The sequence below is a fragment of the Myripristis murdjan genome, chromosome 4, assembly GCF_902150065.1.
Source record: "Myripristis murdjan chromosome 4, fMyrMur1.1, whole genome shotgun sequence".
Taxonomy (NCBI): Eukaryota; Metazoa; Chordata; class Actinopteri; order Holocentriformes; family Holocentridae; genus Myripristis; species Myripristis murdjan.
Genome location: NC_043983.1, coordinates 11,735,466 through 11,762,320, shown reverse-complemented (window position 1 = coordinate 11,762,320; position 26,855 = coordinate 11,735,466). Strand labels below are relative to the sequence as shown.

At 43.9% G+C, this 26,855-nt stretch overlaps 1 protein-coding gene and 1 long non-coding RNA gene across 2 annotated transcripts in view; both read right to left on the bottom strand.

The window, feature by feature from the left end:
• The window catches only part of LOC115357640 (uncharacterized), a 249,917-nt gene that overhangs the window by 134,327 nt on the left and 88,735 nt on the right, over positions 1 to 26,855 (bottom strand). The window lies entirely within an intron of this gene.
• qsox1 (quiescin Q6 sulfhydryl oxidase 1) overlaps positions 6,043 to 26,855 on the bottom strand; it is a 28,551-nt gene continuing 7,738 nt past the window's right edge. The window contains exons 7-13 of the mRNA XM_030049211.1: positions 24,216 to 24,350; positions 23,970 to 24,099; positions 18,089 to 18,211; positions 15,753 to 15,891; positions 13,246 to 13,422; positions 8,923 to 9,084; positions 6,043 to 8,208 (exon numbers count right to left, since the gene is read on the bottom strand). Coding sequence (XP_029905071.1) covers positions 7,373 to 8,208; positions 8,923 to 9,084; positions 13,246 to 13,422; positions 15,753 to 15,891; positions 18,089 to 18,211; positions 23,970 to 24,099; positions 24,216 to 24,350 — 1,702 coding nt within the window. The 3' untranslated portion in view covers positions 6,043 to 7,372. The remainder of the gene's footprint in view (positions 8,209 to 8,922; positions 9,085 to 13,245; positions 13,423 to 15,752; positions 15,892 to 18,088; positions 18,212 to 23,969; positions 24,100 to 24,215; positions 24,351 to 26,855) is intronic.

Here is a 26,855-nt window from a genome sequence, read left to right as displayed (position 1 = left end):
CATCTGCGATTCACAAATCCATCTTATCGGGCACGGTCTCAGGGAGCAAGAGGTCTGCAAAACACCCCCGTGCAGGCTGCGGAGGCGGTGTTCCAGGTAAAACTGGATTTCCGTGTGTGTGTTCACCCTGCAGTGCACTACTGGCAGCACCAGCCCTGCAGCCGCACCTCCACGTCATGAGGTCTGGGACTTGGGAGCCAGGCAGTAGCAAATAATAAACTCTGACGCCTGGGTTATACTGGGATCATGCAATCAAACAATCACACAAAACAAAATAACACACTGAACTGCTTTATAATGTTTTGCATATTATTTCTCAGTTTAAACAATGCAACACACCACACGCACGCACCCACACAGAAACAGCCATAAACAGCACAAAGTGAACAAGCTATACAAGAACAAGTGCAGCAGGATAAAGAATTCACTTATTAATTCTGTTCATTGATTGTATCCATTGCAGCTCAAATCACAGGCAAACATGAGTCATACTCTCCTGTTCTGATCTCACCTGCGGGACACATGTCAGCTTTAAGGCAAACAAAGCACGCACCGTGGACATGACCCTGACTATCAATTAGAATTTTATTTATTTATTTATTTGTTTGTTTGTTTGTTTTCAGTAAAAACTACCTGTGTAAACAACATCGGGCAAACCTACCCAATCACCGCGCCACCGGTGGCTCCTCTCCTCCTCTCGCCCCTCATCCTGCTGAGGTTTGCTTCAGGATGAGCTGAAGCCTGCAGAGCCGCAGCTGCTCAGCCCGCGTGTTCTCCGGTTTCCACCGACAGAGACCCCGTCACTTAGCGGGCACGGCACGGTGTCACAGCGGCTCCTCCACCGTTTCATCCCCAAACCCAGAGAGGAACAGAGAGAGGGAGAGAGGCGGAAAGCGATGGGGGGAAACCTTAGGAGAGAGCACGGAGAAAATTAAATTGCACTTGGGGAGCAAATTCTATTAGGGAATAGTTATTGTCTCCTGACAGCTCCTGTCCATTTGGGTAATTAGTAGAAGAGATTCGGTGAACAAACGGAATCTATTTCCGTCAGAAATGATATTTTCCAATTCCCTGATTGAGCCTGGCCCTGCTGTGCTAAGAATGTGTAGGCAAGGCTATGGCAGGCCTCATTTGATTATGATTCGTATGTAACTAGTTCTACATTTTAGCCAAGCTTGTCTTAAGAAAAAAAAATCCTTAAAGAAAAAGCCCGTATAACCTGATAACCTGTCGGAGCTATTGTTTTATTTTCGCTTGGCCATTCCTAAGATAGAAGATAGAAGATAGACAAGAGCTGGCAGAATCAGAAACGTATTATTATTATTATTATTATTATTATTATTATTGGTTTATTTTAAACAATAGCTTATAGTTTGACAGCAGTGACACAATATGACACACACGCCTAAAGAGAAGCAGGACCTCAGAGCATTATCATCATCATCATCATCATCATCATCATCATCATCATCAACTGTAGTTTCAAATTAGAACATAAATGACATTTCAGCACTAAATCAGTTAAATATCAGGTATAAATGAATCAGGTAGATCCGCAACCAAACATATTCGCTGGGGCTAAACTGAAGATAGACATATCCGGTTTGTTGTAGGTCACCCCGTCCTTTTGTGGGGCTCATCAGCAGCAGACACTGAGTCTTCGCCTTGTGGTACAGCAGGTGATCACAAAGACAATAAAGAAATAAAGATATTAATAACCTGCATTTCAATCAGTCAGTGTAATCTGCTGTTTGCAGCTTTTCATAAAAGAAATAATGGTTTTGTATTGTTGCTTTGTGAGAGCCAGCACACCTATGCACCCTCTGCACTTGTGCACACATCTGCAGCCAGATGTGATCAGCGCCATAATGTTCACCACAGCACAAAGATGGCTCCACAAAAATGCATACAGCTGACATAAAAGCAATTTTGAAACCATTAAAACATATTTATGCAGAGCGTGGTAATAAGATCTTGCAGGCACATTTTGGATCTTTTATGTCCCCCAAAATATTTGTTTTCTTTCATGTGTCTGACCCACAAGGAGTTTCTTTAGTTTCCCTGAAGTCCATGTAAACACTTTTATGGAACTTCTAGGCGGGAAAGGATCTTAGAGTCACCACTGTAGCCTAATTAATTTAAAAGTGAATTGCAGTTCTCAAAGGACTTGTAAAGGCACAACATACATCCAAATTATAACTCAACTTGATTGTTGTGTAATGAAGTAAAATTAATTTAGGCAAATAAAACAATGGTAACACATTCATCTATAGGCTGTGGATGTAGAGTTGCATTTGCAACTCAGACCTATGATTAAGATTCAATTCAAATGACCGAAGGCCCTCAATATTGCTGACAAATCATTTTGAATGACATCTGATTAAAATCCTTTTTATAAACTCGGGAATTCCATGGAAAGTGTGAACCTTCCCAGTCCGGTGACAGGAGCCGTGCCAGTTGAGTGCATTAAAACGAAGTGACTGACAGGCCTTGGATCTTCTCCAGGTTCATTAACCAAGCACTTCCTGTAAGCTACGCAAAACACTGGGGGGATGAGAACAGAAGAGAACAGAGCAGAAGTGAAGAGAACCGAAGAGAACAGAAGAGAACAGGACTGAGTAGAATGCTAGAAGTAAAGGTCAGGTTTGTGTTGAAATTAAAATAATGGAGTAAAGCACATTATCAAGGCCTAAATGCAGCTGATAGCAGAGAGTTATTGATTCACTGGCCTTCCCCTCCCTCTTTTCCTTTCCACGCTTCTGCCCTCTATGCTATACACAGATGCACTGCAAAGACTTCCAATTGGCTAAAATAAAAGATATCGCGCTCTCAGTCATCTGGGACCTACACACACACACACACACACACACACAGGCTGGCAGATGCACAGGCAGATGATAGGCAGACACAAACCCACATGCTTGTGAATGCACATAAACACACAGCTAAAGACACACACATTCTCCTTGACACAGACACACACATAGTTCCAACCAGTGCACGAGTGCAGCTCGTGTTTTCTCTCTGTTCGGTCTGGTTCAGCACTGCTACTCTTTGACTAGCAATGCAGTAAAGTGAAAGTCTCCTCTCGTTACCCTTCATCAGCACCCTAACATGCAGGTGGCAAGATGAGATGTTTGGGCGACAGTGAGAAGTAGACGTGTGTCCACACGGAGGGGGAGGGACCCCAGCAGTAAAATGAGATGGATCTGACCCTACTTGACTCCTGCCTTTAAAAGGCTGAATGTTAAAACTGAAGGGGATCTGGCCTAGATTAGATGTGATATATACCAATACCATATATTAACCTCTTTTTCATAATTTATTCACTCTGCCCCCCCACCCACACACACCCACACACACACACACACACACACACACACACACACACACACACACACACACACAGGAGGAAGCTTTATAGTAATATTAAAGTCAGAAAGAGAGATGACAGAAAAATGCATCAAGCCCCTCCTGCATTTTAATATCAACACCGGAGGGGTAATAAACACTGAGGCAGAGAGCATACAGGAGAGGAGCGACTATAAAACCCTACATTGTCTAATTTATGGAAGACAACAACAGGGCAGCAAGGTGAGTTTTTTACCCTTCATTCCTACACTTTCATAACACAACAATATCCGGGCACATCACAAGTGATTGGACAGGTAGGAACATCACATTGTTCGGACTCAAGAAACAAAAAAGAAAATGTTTTGAAGGTAGAAATTGATTAATTAATCACTGAGGAAATGTTCAATTAAGTGTCATCAACTCATATTGTACAGTAGTGATATGCTGACTGCAATACACTGCAGATAAACAATGTTTCCTGCTACAGGCAACAGACTGTGGCATGGGGTCAAAAACACATTCAAAAGTTTCTTGGCCACATGATGTTCACAAGATACATGTTCACATCAATTAAAGCACCAGTTCTGAATTTTGGGCACTACTACACATCGAAAACAAAAGGTTGCTTGTGTATCATTGCATTCAAATCCACTGTAGCAGACAAACAGTGGTTTCAGCAACGTAAAGCAAATGTTTTATGTTTATCATCATTTATACACCACCATAAAAGGAGGCATAATCCATAATACGTGTTTTTTTGCAAGTATAATTACTGGAAGTTGATATGTACATTTTATACACTATCAGTTTTATAATTTTGCAATGCTGTATATTTAATGTGACATACAGCACCATATGAATGAGTTGAATTTCTTGCATAAGTGGCCAATATATATTGAGATTATTGTGATTCTGAATTCAGGCAGAAGAAAGCCAGAGTAGCTGTGTATGTGTCTCGATTTGGATTTGGAGCCCCTGTCCTCAGAGTGAACTGCTCACCCTTGCCTTGGCAAAGCTGCACACAGATATTGCATTGGTGCCAATTTCCTCATTAACCATCATTAGTCTGAAGTAGCAAAGCACTCTCAGTCAGAGCACCGAGGCTCAAGCCACCTTAGAGGAGGCTCCTTTACAGTAAGCAGTGACCGCCATCTTGCTCTGACACCGATCCAGTCACAACACAGGTAAACATATAAACAGATTACAAGATCAGCTGTGAGGATGGTAAGGGCATAACCCAAAAGTCAGTCTGATGACTGAACAGTTACAATCATTTATGAAAGCTTGCATGTGCTTACTTCACCAACAGCAAAGGCAAACAAGCTGAGAAAATAGCAGAGGAGCAGGCAGCGAGTCCATTGCATGTTAGGTACAACAAGAAATGGTTAACAAACACATAAAAGTTTGAGAGGATGCATAACTCTTCCTTCAGTTTGACACTTTCCCAACTAATAAAAAGAACCCTCCCTGATATTAAAACCTCTCTGATGATACATTGCATAATGTTTGGAAAAGGAATAAATAACCAGCCATAACTTCCCTGTGACAAAGTATGCTTTTCTCAGTCCATTCTGGCAATCATAATGTGTCATTGAGCGCTTAATTCAAACAGTATCTGAGAGCTTGATTAAGTGAGAGATCCACAGCTGCTCTGCCTTGATGCTCCTCTCCTTTAATGTGGGGCTATTAATCAACCTTGTGTATCTGTATCGGTGTGCGTATGTATGTGTGTGTGTGCGTGTGTTGATACATGAGTCAGTTGCCTTAGTTCAACCATTTCACCGTCACAACCTTTCAAACCTCTGTTTGCATCCACACTGCCAATCAGCCGGAGTGAATGGCTGAAAATGTGGTCAGGATGGAGAGGGGTTTTGAGAGGGAATCAGTTTGTGTGTGTGTGTGTGTGTGTGTGTGTGTGTTTGTGGGCAGGCTAGGGCTGGGTGTGAAGGGGTGTAGGGGGCAGGAGTCAAGGGAGTTCAAGCCGATGTTCCAGGAAACACAAAGCTCAAGATCAAGCATCGGTTGTCCTTCAGAGGGGCGTGTTGTAATCTGGACAACATCAAAACCCTCCTCCTCCCACTATCTATCCATCCATCCATCCATCTATCCCTCACAGACTCTTTCATCCACCTCACCCCACCCTCTCTCCCCTCTTGCCGGCCCTGAAGCTCTGCTGCTGGCCTCCAACACAGCACATCTCCAAGTGTGTGAGGGAAGAGGCAGCCCCAAAAGCCGATTGCGTTTTAATAAAGTTTATTATCTGCAGGGAGCTAATCCTCAAGGGTAATCTCTCCCCTCTAGTTCTAAAGGAAAGCTGGATTACTCACTTGCTATAATCCCAATGAAATTGTTAGGATTTAGCTTGCGCTGCGCAGCAGATGGCAACAGGCTTTTTCCTTCAACCTTGGATCCTTTAACCCCTTCTTCCTCTGTGACACTCTTGATCATAAACACGCATAAAACCCTCAATGTCTGTGAGGCTCTCCAAGCATGTTTTGACATCTGGGACACTACAGATGATACAGTATAGCTTTCTCTGTAAATTGAGCAATTGACCAATTCAGTTATAAATAAACAATGACAATGTGACATTTAATTGCCACTGATATGGACCATATTGCCAAATTGCAAAAGCATTCCATGACAGAGCAATATTTAGTAGTGACAGAGCATACACAGTACAGAAAATTAAAATCGTCCTTATCAAAAATAATTTTATTGATTCAGATAGAAGCAAAGAAACAAAGAGGAAAAACACAGTGTTTTGAGATGAGCGGTAAAAGCTTTACATCATGGACAGCGGCCAAAAAAGAAATCCTGCTTATTCTAAAACCTTGTCCTGTGTGAACATGTGTTGCTCCACAACACTTCACAAACAAACAGATTGTAATGAGCAGCCCTTACGTAGACTCAGCAATGTGATGTAATATCCCAAGGAGTGATACGATGCAGAATTTCGCAATCCACCTCAAAGGATGCAAAGAATAAATGATTACAGCTGCTCATTTCTGGTAAAGGTTACTGTGGACCGATATGGCACCAAACACCTATCGCCAGTCAACTCTCTGTCCTATCGACAGACTGTAAAGAATTCACAGAGCAAATGGACTGGGATTGCTGGCCAGAGACTGTTTTTGACCAACTGTGGAAGAGATAAAAAAAACACTGGTTGTTGAACAAACAATTTCAGAAAGTTTCTCTCATTCATTTCATGCCATTGAGAAATCACATATTGGAGTAAGGCTGAGTATAGTTAGTTGAAATGATTGAAAAAAATCTTTTTATAAGTGTAATATATTAAAAATGCTACTGAATTTTGATTTCTGGCCATAATACATAGACCACAGGGGAAATAGTGTATGTGGATCGCAACCTACTATGAGAACGTAAACACATTATATCAAACGGAAATCGCTTTGTAACATATGACCATAACACCACTCAAGTCACACGAAAAAAAAAATCACTTAATATTACACACAACTCACTTCGCTTCACAGAAATTCCATTAATTTCATACAAGGTTTGATATTATCCTTCACAAGTGGTCAAACAGGATAAAAAGCACAATTAAGTGCCTTTAACCCACCGCAAACCTCAAACAGCAACCCAATGAGAAGCAGCGCCTTGCTCATGAGAATATATCTACAGTATTTCCACAGTAGAGGAGCCTCCTGAAACAGTTTGGAGGCCAGATACAGTAAGTATTGCTTCCTAATTGCACCTATATTTCAAATATTAAGGCAAAATGGTAAATTTTCCCAACTATTTTCCAGTTTGTAGAGTTACATGACCAAAACACCACAATGTCAGGTGACCACAGGGTAAAGCACGTTGTTGCCTACTTTGGCTCTGGGCAGTGTTTAAGTGGAATGTTTGAAATGGTCCTAATCTTGATACATCCCCTTACACTTACCCCACCCTCAGCCTTTATAACCCCAACAGAAGGTTAACCATTGCCATTCATTACAATGCAGTGTTGGCCATTTCCAAGCCTCCCATTGTGGTTCACCTTAGTTTAGGGCAAGGCCACTTTGGCCCGCCGTAGCCGAAGGCAGTTTTTGAAGTAGAGGTACATGGCCAGAAGGCACATGGAGGACAGGAAATATAGAAAGATACACAGGCTGATGTCCACTGCGGAGAATCCAATGCTCAGTACTGACACCCAGCGCCCCCTGTGGCTCTGGGCGTACAACCGCTGGCTCAACTCAACCTCTGAGCCTGCGACGTACTGGCCGGTCAGTCCTCGCTTCTGCAGACGCTCACTCTGCTGCCCCATGTCCAGCCCCAGGTCTGTTTCCATAGCCTGCAGACCCACCATCCCCAGTCCTGCATCCAACTCCATGCCTAGCCCAAACACGGGTCCAGGATCTTGCTCTTCCTTGCGCTGCAGGCTGCGGCGTTTGACCCGGCTGGAGGCAGCGGCGGCCCGCAGCGCCTTGGCCTTGTAGTGTTGGTTGACAAACGAGTCTAGATCCACGATGTCCTCCTGCAGGTCCCGCAGCCTCATCCCCACAATGCTGGGCTTCCTCTGGGCCTGCCGCCGACCGCGACCTGTCTCCACCCCGGGTTTGGCCCAGGAAGCCGGCTCAGATGTCTTACTGCCCATTTCATCAGCTGCTGCTGCTCCCTCCCCACCTTCTTCTTCCTCTGCCATCTCCTCTTGTGCTCCTTCTTCCTCCTCCTCCTCTTCCTCCTCTTCCGCAGTGGGTTGTGATGAGGGAGGCTGTGTAATGGAGCCCAAAGCCTCCCTGGCTTTCCTTTCTACTCGTCTCTGAGCTTCTAAAAGTAGCTTCTGACTCTCATGCTTTGCCCTCTGTTGTGCCAGCACCTGGCTTTCATCTTCAAGGTAGTCTGAGTAGGGAAGGAGAAGCAAGTGAAAAGAAGGCACATGGATTTATTCTATAATTTAGTTCTTAAGACACAATTTAAGAACAGAGGTGGTAGGGCTGGGTGATACAGACAAAATCAAATGTCACAATAACTTTGACCAAATACTTTGATACAGATACTGTGACAATACTGTATGGATGCGTACTGGTGCTTTCATAAGATATTTACACAGGAGAGGTTTTTGATAAACAGTCTTTCCTAATGGGGATATGATGACCCAGAATGTTTGTGACAATAATAATAACAGCTCCAACAGTCTAGTAAGCTCATAAAATAGTATGCCTTTACTGAAAAGCAGCCTTTAAAACCAGGAAAAGACAACACCTACACCATCTTAGATATTTTGATGTCCAAGATGATATCTAGTCTTATATCTTGATATCAATATAATACTTATATATTGCCCAGCCCTAATAGGCAGGCAGGAAGAAAAAACAAATCTGTGCTCTTTGGTGAAACCTTTAGATTTACAAAAAGTGAGATTTTCAGAAATTATAATTGTATTATTATTAAATTTATGATGGGGCAAAATGTGATATAGGGTCACAAAACTTTGCTCAAGTTTGTTGCAGAATTGTAAACCTATTCAGATAACAGCAAGAATGCTTTATACCCAAGGACATCACCCCATTGCATTTTGGTTAAACGTGTGTTTGCATGACCTGTGTATGTTACCTGTGAGGAGGCTGTCGGAGGAGAAGTGGCTGAGGAGGAAGGCGAGGACCTGCTCCTGGTTCCAGCTGTGCTCCCCACTTTTCTTCACACCATGGCAACCTGAGCATAACTCCGGTGGAGGCCACTGGATCTTAGGGAAGTGAGGATCCTCACTTGGGGCACCTGCAGGAAACAAGAGAAGGAACAAGGCGACGACATTAGAGTCACTTTGACAATCTATTTTGTCTTTTTGCGAATAAATGGAGGGAGGGCAGGAAAGCTTTTATTTTCCCAGTACCTTACACATGTACCAGGCAAAAAACGGACCGCATAGACCCCGATTTAATTCAATGCCACACAGCCAAAGAGAATGGTGCCTCCAGACGACAGCTTTATTCATTGTTGTTTTTGATGTCCTCTTTGTTGGTGCACTGACTTGGGTAGGTGATTGCATTGAGGACTGGATTCAATCTATGTCAAACCCATTTGATCTTGTCACAAGGCTCATAAAAACTAAGTGCCTATATGCATATGTGTACGTACGCGTATAAGTGCATGTGTGTATATGTAAATCATCGGTCTGTGTGGTGGTGGGTGATGCACATGACTGTTTGTATGCGTGTGATCTGGGGGATGATATTTGCGTGTGTTTGAGTGTGACAGGGTCTAACAATGATCAATGGGCTTCTGGGATGTCCCAGAGGGAGGGGTGGTGAGATAATAGATGTGGCCAAAGTGGACAGCTACCACATACACACATGCGCACACACACACACAGACACACAAAAACACACACAATCCCCTTGCTCAGGCAGACCTCAGTGCTCGGGACCACCTGTCTCGTCCCTGCGCACCCCTTTGAACGCAGTCCAATCTCCAAATTGAACATGAGCGCAGCAGGAGCCTCTGAGGGGAGCTGCCCATCTAATGAATTAGAAACTTTCTGCTTTACGTGTTTTCTTTCACCAAGCTACCAGCCGCTAATACCCCTACTATCTCACATACACACACACACACACACACACACACACACACTACAGTCACCTCAACAGACTGGCACACACACTAGGCGCACATACATACACTGTAGACAAACATAGAGGCCCTCACACACATGCCCACAAGGACACACATACATACAGGGCAGCATCTGGTAATAAATTGCTTGTTGTCAGCAGTGGCCCAGTGTGTGTGTGTGTGTGTGTGTGTGTGAAAAAAGAGAGCAAAAAAAAGCAGAGCAGCAGCAGGTCTGTCACTTTACAGCGCTGTCAATTTACATCTTCCTCCGCCCCCGTCCCTCTCTCCCTCCTCCTCCTCTCCCCCGCTCAAGATTAATCTCAGTCATATGCATGTGTGTATGTACTCTGCATACAGCACTTTACATAAGGGATACATCAATTTTACTATGTCCTGGATGGGCTTGTCTGCATGGGTGTGTGGGGGCTTTATACATTTCAGCAGTAGGTAAGAGCTCTCTCTCACACACACACACACACAAACACACACACACACACACACACACACACACACTTCACATCTCTTTCTTTATTCTAATCAGCTTGCCACGTTTGCGGCCAGGGTGACTTTAGCCATACCAGCCATATTGAGATTGCCACAATGGTCTGTCAGGGAGATGTCATCATTGCCGGGCATACATATTCATCAGGTATAAATATGTATTGTTCACCGCGTCAAAGTAGCCTCCTCAGCACTAATTCTTTAAGTGAGGATCACCTGCAGTGCACAAGATACTGAGCCATAATAAATGCTGGGGAGCTGGACTGGTTCCAGAGTTTTTATGCTCATTTAAATAATCACAAGAAAAACTAATCCAGGACATTGGATTGTTTATTGTAAAACAGAATTAATACCAAGTTTATTGTACAACAAGATTAATAGCAAGATACTGCATTAAAAACATGCACACACACTCTCTCACACACACACGCACGCACGCACATGGGCGCAGTCCTAAAAACAGAGGCAGACAAGCCTACTGTGGCTATGCTCTTTTGTCTGTAGATATGTGCATCTGTCTCAGCCTGTTGACAAGCAGCAACAGGACCGAGCTGCCGCTGGTCTTAATTCCGCCGCCGCTGCTGGGCCGAGGGCCCTCGGGCCTCTTTGTTGCCAGCTAAATTAATTGTTCGCTCGCTTTACAAATAGCTGCTCTTTCATGCATGGCTGCTCATGAAAGGAGGGGCGGGGAAGACTGCTAAAGAGCTCCACTTTAAGGAAAAGGAAAAGGGGGTGAGAGGGTGGAGGGATGGATGGAGTGTGCTCTCCTAAGGGAGACACAGCGACTCATTGCTGCTAGCACAGCCAAAGAACCGGCTCCTCCCACTCTGTCCCTCTAATCCACCTAACCTATCCCCCCGTGGACCCCAACTCATGACTAACTCCCTCCCTGACACACGCCATGACTTGACCCACCCTGGAGAGTGGGGATTTGAGGGCTGTGTGTGTGTGTGTGTGTGTGTTTGTGTGTGTTTGCCTGCATGTAGGGAGGGGGCATTGACAGAGGGAGGGAACAGGGGGTTGGCTTGGTGCTTGTGCCACCTGCTGTCACACAATATCTTGGGAATTGTGTGTGGGCAAAGAGCGCTGGTTCCTGTGGGACCCATCCTGGGAGGATGTTGTGCTATTAATCGTCAAGCAGATGATATGAGTCCCGCGGGAGGGAGAGAGAGAGAGAAAGAGAGAGAGAGAGAGAGAGAGAGAGAGAGAGAGACAGAGAGACAGAGAGAGACAGGGGGGTGGGGGGTGGAGGGTTGAATAGTGTTTAAGTGTGTGGGGAGCAGACACAGGGACGGGTGTCCTTCTGGCCCCTGCTGTTCAGCATACAAGCTGTCCAAGTGTTGAAGGGGTGTGTGTGTGTGTGTGTGTGTGTGTGTGACAAGGGGGGGGTAGCACAAACAAAACACAGTGATTTAACAAAGTGGGCTGTTAATGACAGACCCGTGCCTAATAAAACCATATGAACACAGAAGAGGGAAGACGGATGCTCAAGGGCTGTTAAGCACTCATACATACTCATGACTTGATGTGCAAAAATGTTAAGTACTGATAAATCACCGTCCAAGGGAAAGACGTGATTTCACAAATTTAAAGTTTGTATAGGATGGGACTGACAATTCTGAATTGGAAAAGAAAAACATGGAAAAGAGGCAAAAAAAAAGGTTGTGTCTGGTCCCTGTGTATGAATTACATTTGGGCACAATAGCACATACTACAGGCTAATAACTGTATAATATCCTATATTAGACCTGTCCTGAGCCAGTGTGCCTGAGCTGGGGCCAGACTGGAAAGCCTAAGATTCATTGAGGAAGTAAGTAAGGAGATAGTGAGGAGACATTGCCGTTAGGTGTGGGAGAGAATGTAAGTGGTGGGGTGGGTGGTTCAGGAGAAAATGGGTGAGGCCAAAACGGATGACACTTGAAGGGCTAAGACAGGGTGACAGCTGGTGTCTGATCTGAGGATCCATCCTTCCTCCTCCCCAACCTCTTCTTGACATTACACGGCCTAACTGACCCGAAGCAGAAGTTTGGGAAGTTTCAGGTGCGGATCCTCCCTAAAATTTGAGCAAGCCTAAAAAACCTGTGGGTTGTGGGGCATGGAGAAAGGACATGATGGAAAAGTAAGTGCCTGGTCAAGTTACAAAAGTCTTTAACTGGGACTGTTAACTGGGACCAGTTGAGAACAGGTGGCCACTTTAACATTCATAAAACTTCAAAATCCGAGACCCTCAATTCCTCATATACTGTATTTCCTTAACGACCTTTTTTCTTTAAAATGTGCTACATGTAACATTTAATATCAATAAATTATTAATAGATTACTTCTGAGACATTAGTACAATTACCGTAAAAGAAATGCACTATTTATGACACAGATACCCTGCTGGGCCCGCTGGTGGTGATAGAGGAAAGGTCAGTGCATCACCAAAATTGACACCTAGGCAACATGAGTGTTGTCACCAAAATTCGTGGTGATCTACCAAACAGATTTTGAGGGATGGCCCTCTGGACCTAACCGTGATGTACAGTCCACTGCTTTCAGGCGAAACAAAAATAAGACCTTCAGTAAGAGGAAATGTTATTCACCACTATATGGCACATAATGCTTTTACAGCACAAATTAGTTTTTACTATACAAGTAATACACAAATTAATCGCCCTTTTTACAACTTAATTGCACTTTATATAATGGTATTAAGTACAATGATTCAGTTTCACACTCATTTAGTTGGGGTGTGTCGGGGAGAAAAATGTCAGGGAAGACCACTTGTGCACTCCACCTAAGAGGCTCTGCTCACTAGCAACACATGGTCTGTCTGGCTCCTACCTGCCAGTCTGTTGTTGACACGGTTGTGTCTGGACCACAGCCACAGCACCGCTATTGACAGAGAGTGCACCTCCGCCAGGCTCTCTTGCACCATGTTGCTGAAGTGCTCGGCACACGGCCTGCAGCCGAAGAAGTTGCGAACATAGCCCGCCATTGCCTGCAGCACCTCTTGCGGCTCTGGAGGAGAACAACAGTACATCAGGACAGTCAGCAGCAAATCTGTTAAAAATGAGTGCGTATAAGACAAAAATTTAATACAAAATCACTTCTAAGATAACCACGATCCAACACCTTGTTCCCTGGTTTGATTTTGTTATACTAATTCAGCATCTGGCGTGAACCGCTGTTATTTTATAAAATGCATGACTTCTGTGCGACAACTGACTTTTTCCATTTTTTCCATGTTTTCATTAACATAACTTTACAGGGAGTTTGCAAAATGGGGATTTTGAGCAAAAAAATGTCAACTCATACCTAAAATAAACTCATACATGAAGCACCATCACCTATCCTAGTAAAGCTGGTTTCCCCTGCAACATTAAAGGACAAAACCAACTGTAAACGTATGGTGCAACTTGAAAGCTTTCTAACGCTGCAGCATCGGCCCGCCACCTTCTGGATTCCCACGCTTATGTGGGCCAGGAGTCACCGAGAGCTGGGTTAACCCCATATTGAGATGAATAATCTCTGTGGACGGGATAACCCTATCTGCAGATTAAATATAGCTAACCCTCTGTGTGAATGGTGGCTGGGCTGTTGTCTCAGGACCTCAACAGTACACAACCATATTTTCCTGCAGCTGAAGCATTTCCTTTTGTTCTTATCTCAGCTGCACCCTCACATGAATACGTAAGGACCTTTAATTGTGTGTACACTAATTAAGTGTGTTCTGCATTGATTTGTGTTCATGTTGTTACTACTGTATGGAAAGTGGGTGTACAAATAAATGTTTTGTGTCACGGTTAATAGTGTTATGTATTTTGTTTTTTTTGTGTGTGTGTGTTTGTATCTATCCACCAGTTAGTGGTCTATGGGGTCCAGATGGACACCCCTTTTGGCCAGTCCATCTGCAGGTCACATGATGGTCCATAAACCTTGGGATTAAACTTGTGTGCGTGTGCGTGTGTGTGTGTGTGTGTTTGCGTGAGATTAACATCCCTGCCAGGAGTGGAGCCTCCGGTCATCTGCCTATTTTATTAACCACTAACATTCCACTAATCTAAAATAATCCCTTTTCACACAGTCACAATTAGGCTGACAAAATAACAAAACAGGAACTTTGGCCAAACACTTGGAATTTATTTGCATTTATGTTTGTGTGTGCAAATTTGAGTTTTTTTCTTTCTGAGTTGCTATATCTCATCTGTACAAAAAAAAAAAAACGCTCTACCAAACATTCCACAACTAATTTGTTTACGCAGACTCACAAAGCCCTTGTCCTCAATCCACCCCGTCTTGACCTTTCAACGGCCTTTTTCTTCCACCTGCACTCTTTTCTTTCCTCCCCCTCTTGCCTTCCACTCTGACCTCTTGCATCCCCGGCGACCACCAAACTCTTTTTCTCTCTTCTTCCCTATGTAATTTAACATTTCACTTAATTCAGGAGTCAAAAAGAAAAGAGGAAAAGTCAAGGGAAACACATTCAATCCAACCAATCCCATCTGAATCCCTTATTTAAAAAAAAATCAAATCTGAACTATTTTGTCTTTTGATTTGCATGTCATGTCAATTTTTAAATACAGCCGTCTGCTGTGAACGGACTATATCTATGATTCTGGAAATGCTCCAGACTCTGACCATATGTGATAAACAAAAACAGAGGGATCCGTCCCAGCAGGGCCACAGCAGATCAAATGCAAGAGGACAGACTAGAGATGCTTGTATCACATTTCAACACACACACACACAAGTGAAGTTGCCTACTGATCCCACATCAGGTCAAGATGTTACTCTAAACTTAACCAACTTGTTTCACTTGCCTGACTCAACCTGGATACCACCTTAACCTTAATATCACTGACACCAAATAATTTGTGTCCGCGTGTGTTAGTGTGTGTGTGTGTGTGTGCGTTTGCTCCCTGTGGATGGTTTCCCTGGTAGCTGTGCCCTTAATTTCAATGGTTTGTCTGGCTGTTGAGACCAAACACCAATGTTTCACTTTTTATTGATGTCCTGCAGTTACTCGTTCAAGGAACTGATTTTGTAATAAAATATATTTTGAGATATTAAAAGATAGTTTAACGGTTATTTGTGTGCGTAAATAAGAAACATTCTCACAAGGACAGAAAGATTAGTTAGGCCATTTGGTCTGTGTTGACTTCTTAAAGAGGCTAGTTCAGATTTAGGACTTAGGGTTCAGGTTAGCATGAGGGTCAGATTTAGGTTAGTGCGAAGGTTTATCTATGTTGAGGCTTAAGGCTGGGGTTAGAGGTTAGGGAATGAGTGCAGTCAATACAAACAATACAACAATACAATACAACACAAACTACTTCTCTGTGTGTGCATACCTGAGCCAGCAGAGCTCTGGGCCTGGACAGTGAGAACATGGAAGAGGGTCCACACCCCACAAGGATAACGTCTGAAGTAGGGTTTTGAACCCTGACAGCCCACCCACCTCACTCCTTCTGGTAAAGCAGCATCTGGCACCTGAGAGAGCGAGAGAGAGAGAGAGCGAGAGAGAGAGACAATAGCTCACCATTTAGTCCAAATTCCAATAACAAGATTCCAACAATCCTCTCCAAAGTACTTTTACCTCCCTACGACCAGTTCAGGTTAATGAAAACGGTTCTGTGTAGTTTTTGTAATCAATGAGAAGTCAATCCCAGGTTAATGGCATCGCCCTCCTCCAATAAAAAAGAAGCCATCCAGACCTCTGTCCACAAAGCAGAGTTGAATCCAACAACATATTTTCTCTGACACATAGTCATTTCTCTTGCTCCAGCGCCTGCCATCGATCAGCAATGTGACTGACAGGGTTACTCACACGTCAATGGTAAAGATTTGGTGCGAGTGTGTGTGTGTGTGTGTGTGTGTGCGTGTGTGTGTGTGTGTGTATGGAGTCCATTTCCTCTGAGGTGAAGTCTGTTCATACCTTCCCATTGATTCATTGATCCATTGATTTGTCTGCTAAAAGCTAATGATGTAAGTAAGTGACTCTTTCAATTTGCGAGGGGCCGTATACTGGAGGCATGCAGGCTTCATTCCAAAGACAACAGCACATAGATTCTCAGCTGGAAGTGCTGGCACCGAGACAAGAGTAAAGTACATATTGAAATATATCTGTATATTTCCTTGAAACTATCCCCATGTATTTGTGCTCTATGTTTTTATCAATCTTGTCAGAGTAAAAATTTGACATGTCATTTTTTTTTTTTTGTTGTTGTTGAGATGTATATCCGTTTGACATCTTTGATGCATCTGAAGCGGCTGTGACCTGATGAAGCCGCCGGGCTGCAGTGACCTTGGTGGCTGAGTGAAATGTGAGGTCGCTCCCAGTCAGGCGTCCACGCATCAGTCTGGGTGCGTTTTGTGACGGGCCTGGTCCTTGTAGGCCTGTGGCTGCTCATCTGGGTCTGGTTTTCTCTTGTGTGTCTCTGTCCACCTCTTAGAAAGAGCAAAGGCTATGGTAAGCCCCTTCCTAGGACACTTGTGTTCTTGGGCCCTTCACATTTAACACAATATCTCACAGCTGAGGCACAACAAAAGGTGGTAGATAAACTGGAGATGCAGCACTGGGAATAGGGAAAGTGGCTTCCTTGCCAAAAAGCCCATTGTAAATTACACAACATGAGTGAAACTTCATGGCTGCATTTTCAGCAAGAAAACACATCTGCCAAAGTTAGGTCAACACGACAGACAATCAGGCTGCTGGAAGTGCTTATCACAGCCTTTCCAAAACCTTTGTTTCAGCTGCTCACAGCTTAGTGGCTCTACTAGTAACACTAGTAAACATCAACATTTACTGTAGCTGACTAGGCTGAAGAAGCGATGTGACTTCCATGGGCTCTGACTGGCATCAGATGTCAGTGTTGTTAGCCACTTCCTAAACACACTGAGTGCCTGGAAAGGTGCGTTTGATTTATTGTTCCCATCCTTGCCAAATTTGTGGACTGCATGACTATTCAAGATGTCGTTCGCATCAGGCAAGGACAGATAAGAACAACAATAATAAAATTTACACACCCAAAAGATCCCTCTTGGGTGTCCCACACCTCACACTGCTTACTGACGTCTCACCTGTACAGTGGTGCTTTGTGGTTGTTAGTGATAAAGATATTAATTAACCACAGATTCAATGTGTGTGGACTCCCCTTTACTGTTGTCACTTTTACAAAGCATGTATACTGTGGTAAGTATGACACTAGAGCCATCTCACTGCCAGAACAAAAGGCACAGAGGGCATTTGGGAAAATAGGCTCAGCGTTCAGTATGGACAGATTTATGCTTTCAGATCATGCTTAGGATAAGCTGTTCATATGAATCTTCTTAGTACCCACACCAACATCCTTGTACACATGAAGAAATAAGTCGCTAACACCAACAGTCAGAAAAGACATTCAGATTCTTCAGTATCTCAGTTCTCAGTGCTCATATTGGCATATCAGTTTTCAAAATCAGGATTCCCATAATCAGGACAAGCACATATGGGAAGTTATTGTAAACAGCATATGGCATTAACATAATTTCTTTTGATACTAGGATATTGCAAGGCATTTAAACACACTTACTCACATGGCTAATGACTGATTATAAAAATCACAGATCTGGTCCGCTGACAATCTAAAATTTTGTGGTTTGGGTGGAAACCTACAAGGCGTGGACTTGCCTTGTGCCTCCAACGTACCTGTCCTGAGTTGTCCAGCTGCTCTCTGAGCGCCGCATAGGACACCTCAGCACCGGTGTGGTCCTGCAGCCACGAGTCCACCGACTTCAGCAGGTTCACCACCACTGGACGGCCTGGAAAGTACTGGAGACAAAATACAAAAAAAAAAACCTCATTAATTCAAGCAGTGAGCCAAAAGGGACTGTGCTCCACAGTAATTTTAGCACAGATTTTATGTTTTACTCTCCAAGTAAAGATATTGATGCGCATGTCCGTGTTAATGTGCTTTTTTTTTTTTTTTTTTGACAAAACTGAACCACGCATTAAAATCTCCACTATAGTCACTATTAACACAGTTGTCAGTGGCATTATCATTACTGTCATCATTACATTTTACACTGTGCCAAGCCAGAAAAGATGACTGGGCATGGAGTTGCCAAACTTTGAAAACAATGCTGTACAGTGTCTACGTGCTGTACAGAAGGCGTGTTTTTAGTATTCCTCTGACGGCACAGTGAAAGAATCTTGCCAATGGCAAACGTGACAACAGCTGAGCTTAAGCCCGTTGTATCTCTCCTTCATTACCATCCATTTCCTAAGCCACTAACAACCACTTAGCCACCGCCTCTCTCCTTTCGTTTGTTTACGTTTCTTCTAAGCTGTACTGTTGCCACGGTAACGCCTGTAGCTGCGAGGAAACACGACACTGTAACTAGCAGAGATTGGTACACGCGGACAGAGAGGAAATCCATCTGATGTGCGCCTGAGACCAGTGATGACAGAGGAAGGGCAGACACAGACAAGCAGGCCTGACACACACACGGCTGACAATAGGAACAGCTGATACCTTGAGTGTACTGACTGTAAGAGAGACAAGAGTGCCTTAATAAATGTCAGCTGAATGTTTTCTCTCTTAAAGCCCCTCCGAGGCATCATTTGTCACTATGGCCCTGTTTCTCAGACGTAGATACAGCAAAGGGATGAAGCTTTTCTCTGAGACTTAACCAACAGGATGAATCCACTACTGCCATGGTTACTTTTGTTTCTTACTAATCTGTTTTTCCTATTCACAACAGAGAGAGGTAATGGTAGTCACAAAGGGTACTTCAGCTGTTTTTGAATCATGGTCATAATCATAGTTAAAATGCGTGGGGACTATGAGTAAGTCTGATGAAGAATGAGAGAGAAAACAAGAGAAAGGGTGAGAGAGAGAGAGAGAGAGAGAGAGAGAGAGAGAGAGAGAGAGAGAGAGAGCATCATCCCAGAAGTGCACCTTTTTTGATTTGTGTTGCCGAGTCTTTTTAATTTGGCCTCCACCATCTGTTCGACTAAATATGCCTGCACACTGCACGCACACAAACACACACACACACACACACATACACACACACTAACAAACACACACACACACACACACACACACACTCTCTCTCTCACTCTCTCTCATTGCAGGCCGCGGCTCAGCCTTCTATTCATCACGCTCTAACAGGATCTGTGCATTACACCCTAGCCACTTAACCAGACCCGTGGTGATTTGCTTAACCTCCCTGTCCCGGGCAGCAGGAGTCCTGACCTCGTGCCCACTCCATGCCACGTCTTTCATCTGAGCAACTCAGCCTTCAAAACATTGTGCTTGGGTATTTTGCTTTCCAGTGAAGAACAGGTGTGTGTCTGAGTGTAATCAAGTGAATTTGAACTTTATTTTACACTTGGTTTAGTGTTGTCACATTAATCTACTGTACAGCCAAGGGCTTTTATCCTAAAATGTTTTGTGTCTTGTCAAATGAAGGTCACATAACAGCACCCTTACATAAATAAGGATAGCTCAATCCCAAGAAAACTGCTCATTAAAAATATATGAGAATAGCAGAAATAAATGAGAAAATCCATGAGTGCATTCACACACACACACACACACACACACACACACACACACACACACACACGATAGGGAATGCTACAGACAAAGGCTCCTCATGACTGCCGCTTGCTGCTGGGAAAAAGTGATATAATAGGTTTAGGTCTGGGTCTGGGGTCTGGACTCCAACCAGTCAGAAAAGCTCATTAAACAGCCATATGAATTTAACCAGGGGAGAAAACGCAGGTGTTCCTCCTAATGGGCTTAGCTCTGCATCACCAAAGCAACACTATTCACAGGCTCAATCACTCTCTACCTGCTGAGCCCACTGTGTTTTGGTGATCGCCTGAAAACTACAAGCCATGCTCACCCATGTTCATATATAATAATTATCACAGACTCAGATATGAGTCAGGGTAGTCATACTCATGTTTGTTCCAACGCTTCTTTCAACATCAATCCCTCCTTTTCTTAAACTATATTTCCAACTCGAAAATCTTTTGTTTTTGGCATTTCTGCTTTATTTGACAGTCACAGTAGAGAGAGACAGGAAAGGCAGGGGAAAGAGAAGGGACGACCTTCTGCAAATGGCCCCCCATTTGGATTCCAACCCAGGATGCTGCGATCAGGACTCAGCCTTAATATACGGTGCATGCTCTTATCCAAAACCTTGATCATCTACTTTACTCTTTGCATACAGTGAACATTTTGCCAATCCACGTTTCCATTTCCAGTGAACATTTTTTTCCATTTTTCCAACTTCCAGACATCTCTTTACTATAGATTTGCCTCCATATCTGTCCCGCTGTTTTATGTCGATCCACCCCCCAACATTTTCCATCCTCCAAACATGTACCCCTCCTGCCCCCATCTCAGCTGGACCATGACAATCCCCTTCACCCCGGCAATATGTCATCCTTGATCCGATTAGTATCAGCAGCACTTGAGAAACCGCAGGGTTGTTGTGGTGAGGGTCCCGGGAGGGAGGCATCTGTTGGCTGGAACAGGGCAGACCGGGCCAGAGGCGGGGTAGGAAGGCAGGGGTGAAGCCCCTTGGTAATCCAACCTCAATCCACCCAGAGAGGCGTGGGAGGATGCTGCTGCAGACACGTGGCTCAGAGCGGAAATCTGACAAACAGCAGCCTCAGCTCCACAAACACAAAAACACACACGTGTACTGCTTTTCTACTTTACTGAAGTGAAGCTACAACAGGAAGCCTCGTGGGCGAACCAAAAGTGACTAAGACTGTTATAAGCAAAGGAAGACAGTAGTTTACTACTGACATTACAGCCTTCTGCCTCCATAATATTTCCTGAGCCTTGCCGTGAGAAGGACGAAGCCAAGGTTTAGACCAAAACCCCCCTCTTAATTCCATGTTTTATTCCACTGCCCCTCTGCCCCCTCTGGGCTGAAAGGCTTCTTTCAAGAAAAGCAGGATAGAGGTGTAATCCTTAAAAACCTCGCTGTAATGCTCTCATCCTTCCCAAGATCCACTTTTTTAATCCTCATATACATGTAGAGGATTCATAAATCCAGCTTTGGCCTGACAAGACAGTAAATCTAGCAATATTATGACCGCAAGGGGAAAAAAAGGGAAATTCAACCTCATATTTGCATCTTTGGATGGAGGTGCACGGGACAATAGGATGACAGGATGATGCTGAACAGCGGAACAACCTACAATTTATAGAATTACAATTTTCAGCATGGACAATTAGAGTGGTGTGTGATTTTACAGGCATACACTGAATTCTTGCAAATGCATTCGCATGCATCTAATACACACATATTTGGAAGCAAACATATATTGTGCCTGTACATATAATTGTATTCACACATACAATTATCCACACAAATACACACATTATGTATGCAAATACGCTTCATTTAGTAATTAGGTTCTGTAATAATGACAAACGTGTCATGATTGAGGAATGTGTCACCGCTGTGAAATGATGACAGATCACTTTGAGGTTGGGGCACTATGAGTCACTTTCACTCTAATCTCATAATATGAGTCACTTGCTGACTTTAAGAACCGTATTTTTTACCTATTGCTTTGGTAATCAAGCAGAAGGGACGGCTTAGCAATGAAGTCATTTCCTGATCACATAAGAGCAGTTGGGATACAGAGGAAACAGGACAGGTTAAGACTTTTCTGACAAAAATACAAGAGCATTTCATCCTCCTGAATGCAGCCCATGTAATCACTCAGAATCACTAACTCTTGTTCAATGTCCATTGATTAAAGGTGCATTGTGCAACACTGCCAAGGGTCAGTTACAATGAAGATCCTTTGGACTCAATTCCCAAAAATGTCAAATAAGTACAAAAATTGACAATTCGAGTCTAAGTGGTTCTTATCATCGGACAGACTAACTGATTAATTCTATGTTTAAGAGAAAATCCTTGTTAAATTGTATGTTTTATGTTTTTTCAGTCTAAACAATTTTCACTTAAATTGGGCCTCTTTGTACGATGCACCTTTAAAAATGCATATGTTTGATTATGAATTTGGTGCTACACTCAAAGTGGACAGACACAAGCCATTTCCTATCAGTGCTCATCTCATCCCACTGGTCCACCCTAAATCTCTCATCCACATCTTGTAGTTTTGGACCAGAGTTTCACAAAGTGCTTATCTTACATGACCTGCTGCTAACAAGGTGACAGACTGAATGGATACGGCCTCTTTGTGGTGAGAGCGCTCAGTCAAATGTCATTAAGACCTGTCAGGAGTCCTGGTTAGCTGTAACAATGACTCGCTCCTTAGCCACACAAAGCCCTGTTGAGCGGATGGACCATTCTGGTGGGGGACAGGCTAAAAATACCACTGGGACCTGCCACTATTGACAAAACAAACAGGAACTAATGGGAGGCCACAGTGCCCTGCCCCACGCACACACGCATGCAAACACACACACACACACACACACCCACACACCCACACACCGACACCCACGCATGCTGGCTTGCTACAACGCCTCCCTAGAGAGTGAAATATAATCAGAGAGATTGGTAGCAGACTAGTGCAGTGACACAGCCTGGTGCTGAGCCAATGGGGACAGGGCTAGCAGGTCAGCACTCATCATCACAACATCCTTGCCTGGCTGGCACACTTCTGGCTGTGGCTGAGACTGGAGGGAAAGAGAGGGGTAAGAGACTGAGGATGGAAAGATGCGATCTGGGTAAGAAAAAGCAGAAAGAAAGAAGGAAGGTGATAATCTACCATTAAAATAAATGACAGTTGAAAATCCAAACAAGGATGGAGGGAGCCAGGAATGATGGAGGATGGAAAGTACGAGGGGTGGAGGGGGTTTACCACAGGGACTGGCACTTGGTTAAAAGTATCTACATAAATGCCAATGTGAAAAGAAAAGGAGGGCTGCTAGGGCAGGAGAAGGAGGGGAGGAGGGAGGAGAGGAGGAGTGGTCGGGGTGTCCCAGGGAGGGCTGCTAGTAATCAGGCTGTGTCTGCATAAAGCCTGTGGGCGGTGAGTGGGTGGCAGCCACGCTTCAATCCCCCTGGGAGCCAACATCGAGAGGGTCAACAATACCCAAGAGAGCCTTTTGTGCTCTGGATAGTCAATGGCATCCACTTGTGCTTTCAATATTACTTCCGTGTGTGTGTGTGTGTGTGTGTGTGTGTGTGTGCATGTGTGTCGTGAAACGCCATCCACTCATTTGACAAACAGTTAATTGTGTACATTTACAGAATAATTTCCTAAAAAATTAAGTATGAGAAAACATGTTAAGAAGAATGAACCTTTCTGAAACAGAGCTAAAAGCTGCACACAACAGCTCAGTGCCTCAATGTGTGTGAACTACGTGCCATTCTGCTGTCTCACTCTCCATCTAGTGGTGACCTACAGTAAATACACAAGTCTGATGGCTGCAGATGTTATGCATTGGTGATCATGTGTGATACTCTGGAAGATTAAAAATTTGTAATATGAAATCCACCATTTATACTTTAGTCTATCCACAAAGTGTGTGTGTATATGTGTCTACAGTGCTTCCCCCGCTGAAAATGTGTCCCCTCACCTTAGCCAGGACAGAAATGTAGCTTTTGAGGGCATTCAGGGTCTCTCCTTTGAAAACCGGATGAGCAGAGAGCTCCACACGCAGGGAGTAGTGCAGTGCTGACTCCAGATCTGCCATATACACCATGGACCTGCGTGCAAAAGCACAGACAAATGCAGAAACACATGAGTAAACAAATTTCATACAACAACAAATGAGGAGTAACAGCAGAGAGATGTCAACGTTTTCCTGTGACAACCGTTGTACCTGTTGAAGGGTCTCCAGGCCTCCTCTGTGTCGTTCCTCTGGAGGTCCTCGGTGACTGGCCTGGGCTTCCCCGACCGCACTACCCCATGCAGCCTCTGGAGGGCGTAGGAGTAGAAAGTACGAGCCTCGATGTGGCTAGGGAGAGAAGGACGCACAGCATGAATGAATGACCAGAAGCAGGTCAGGTCAGCTCAGGAAGTTTTTCTCATGTTCCAGACCTAAACTTTGACTTTCACTAAGTCAACAAACTGCCATTTTAAGTGACTTTGGCCTGGGCACCTTGTATGAATAGTCACTGTTGTGTGTGTGAGGTATCAAAATGTATTAAACTGGTTCAACCTAGGTGGCATACTTGAACACTGACACATAGATTCAAAATGGTAAGATTACAGCAATGATAAAACAATCACTCATTTTTTTTTTTTTATCATTGAACATTAAATTATAGTGAAATTAAACTACTCCTCAATCCTCGTTTTGCTGAGGGCGCTCTGGAAGACCCTCAAGGACTCCTGGGAGTCAGCAGACAGCACTGTCCTACATGTAACTATGGGTCTGCACAGAGGTGAGAGTATGGCACAAATGCTGCCAGGATCAGGTGTTTGAGTCCCATGATGTGCACGTAAGGTTACTGTTTTGTTATCTTTAGTTTATAACCTTGTGTTTGTTCATAAGGTTGCATGAACGCATCCATCAAAACGTTGTAAAATATGGAGCGGCCAGTATGGCATCCATGGAAACGGTGTTGAAATGAACAACCCAGCAACATAAACACAGGACTTTGCTTCCGCACGTCACGCAACCAAACGCACACACACACACACAAACAGGAACACACCCTTGTGTGTTCAGTCCTGAGCAGATGGTACCAGGGTAGTATGGGACAGAGAGGGAAATCTCCGACCATTTAGCCACGTGATAACCCTTGAAATGGAACAATAACTATTACTGTGCCCTCTCTTCCTCTCTCTCTCTCTCTCTCTCTCTCTCTCTCACTGTCTCCCCATCCCCCATGTGCTCCACTCATTTGCATTCTCTGTCCCTCTGACTATCCCATTGCCAGACCTAGAGCAAGAGGGTGCAGAGAGAGAGAGAGAGAGAGAAAGAGAGAGAGAGAGAGAGAGAGAGAGAGACAGAGCGACAGAGAGAGAGCATCATAAAACTGAAAGAGGATGGTAATAAGTAGGATGGATACTCCGGGCCCACACTCATTCACAACAGCCTGGCACTCAATTACACCTGTGCGCCTGGTGGGAGTGTACAGATGTGTGGGGAGCACCATTCATCCTGGGATCCCGGGGGTCGGAAGGCAGGCGTCAGGGTGGGCTGGGAGGGAATGCATTCACCTGGGACTAGTGCGCATTACATGCATGACGGATACGAGACGCCCCCATACAGTCACATGCGCGCACACAGACACAAACAGCTGCGCGTGCGTGCACACACACACACACACACACACACACACACACACACACAGTCCTCTCTCCCAGGATCAATCAGACATTCAGTGATGATGGGAGGCCATCTGTCGCCGTGTGCGGCTGGGGCTTGTTTGGCAGGTGAAGCCAGAAAAGCAATGGCATTGTTTTCATGCAAGAAATTAAAAAACCTCCCCTCTGTACAGTGATGAAGATGAAGGGGGTTGGAAGGGGAGAGATGGGGGTGAATAAATAAATCAGCAATAAATCATTTCCTTTTTGCATTTGTCAACTAAAAAGAGTCCTCTTTGCATGCCAAGTTATTGAAATGGCCAAACAATGCGGGAGCAACAGCAGATGAATTTGCAGGGTGAGGGATGATCAGCGAGGCTTTATGATAGTGAATAATGGGAGTGATTTTGATGCTCTGATCCCATTAAGAGGCCAGATGTTTAAAAGTATTCTCATGAATAGGGTTCAGATAATGAGCCCACGATGAGAATTTTCAGAAGAAAGCAAAGTTGTTGCACGCTGAACAATAGGAAGTGAATGGGAATAAACATGGGGTTTGTGTGTCTCAAATCAAGCTCAATGGAAACCAATCGGACATACTGGACTGCAGATCGGGATGATGTTGACACATACTGAAGAAAACACATCATGCAAACCTCTCAATCACATATTTTGCCATTGTCTTCCATGAGTTCTTGCTCTGAAAATGAGCCTGTCTCAATTTTCAACTATTTCTCTTTGGTTTTTGATTTACCTTGCATGTCTTTATATACATCATCCTTATAGGAACAGAGGATTATTTGTTTATTTATTAATCTATACCATCACTATTGCCCTACTTACTACTGGATTTCTGAGGAAAATTCCACCTTAAAACACATTCACACTGTTCACAAACAAGGACTGGTGACTTACATTGTGTTCCCGCTGTTGTTTTGTTTCTCCTTTTGTAAAAATCAACAAATGCGATGCTAAGGCTGGACAATACATCTCTATATTATATCAATACTGTGATGTATGACAACATATTAATATAAGTGCCATCTTTTCCTGGTTTAAAAGGCTTTACAGTAAAGGGATGCAATTTTCTGAGCTTAATACTATATCCTACATGTTCTGTTTTTTGTCTACATGGTGATCATATCCACATTACTGATGACTATTTATCAAAAATCTCATTGTGTAAATTTTGCAAAAGCACCAAAAG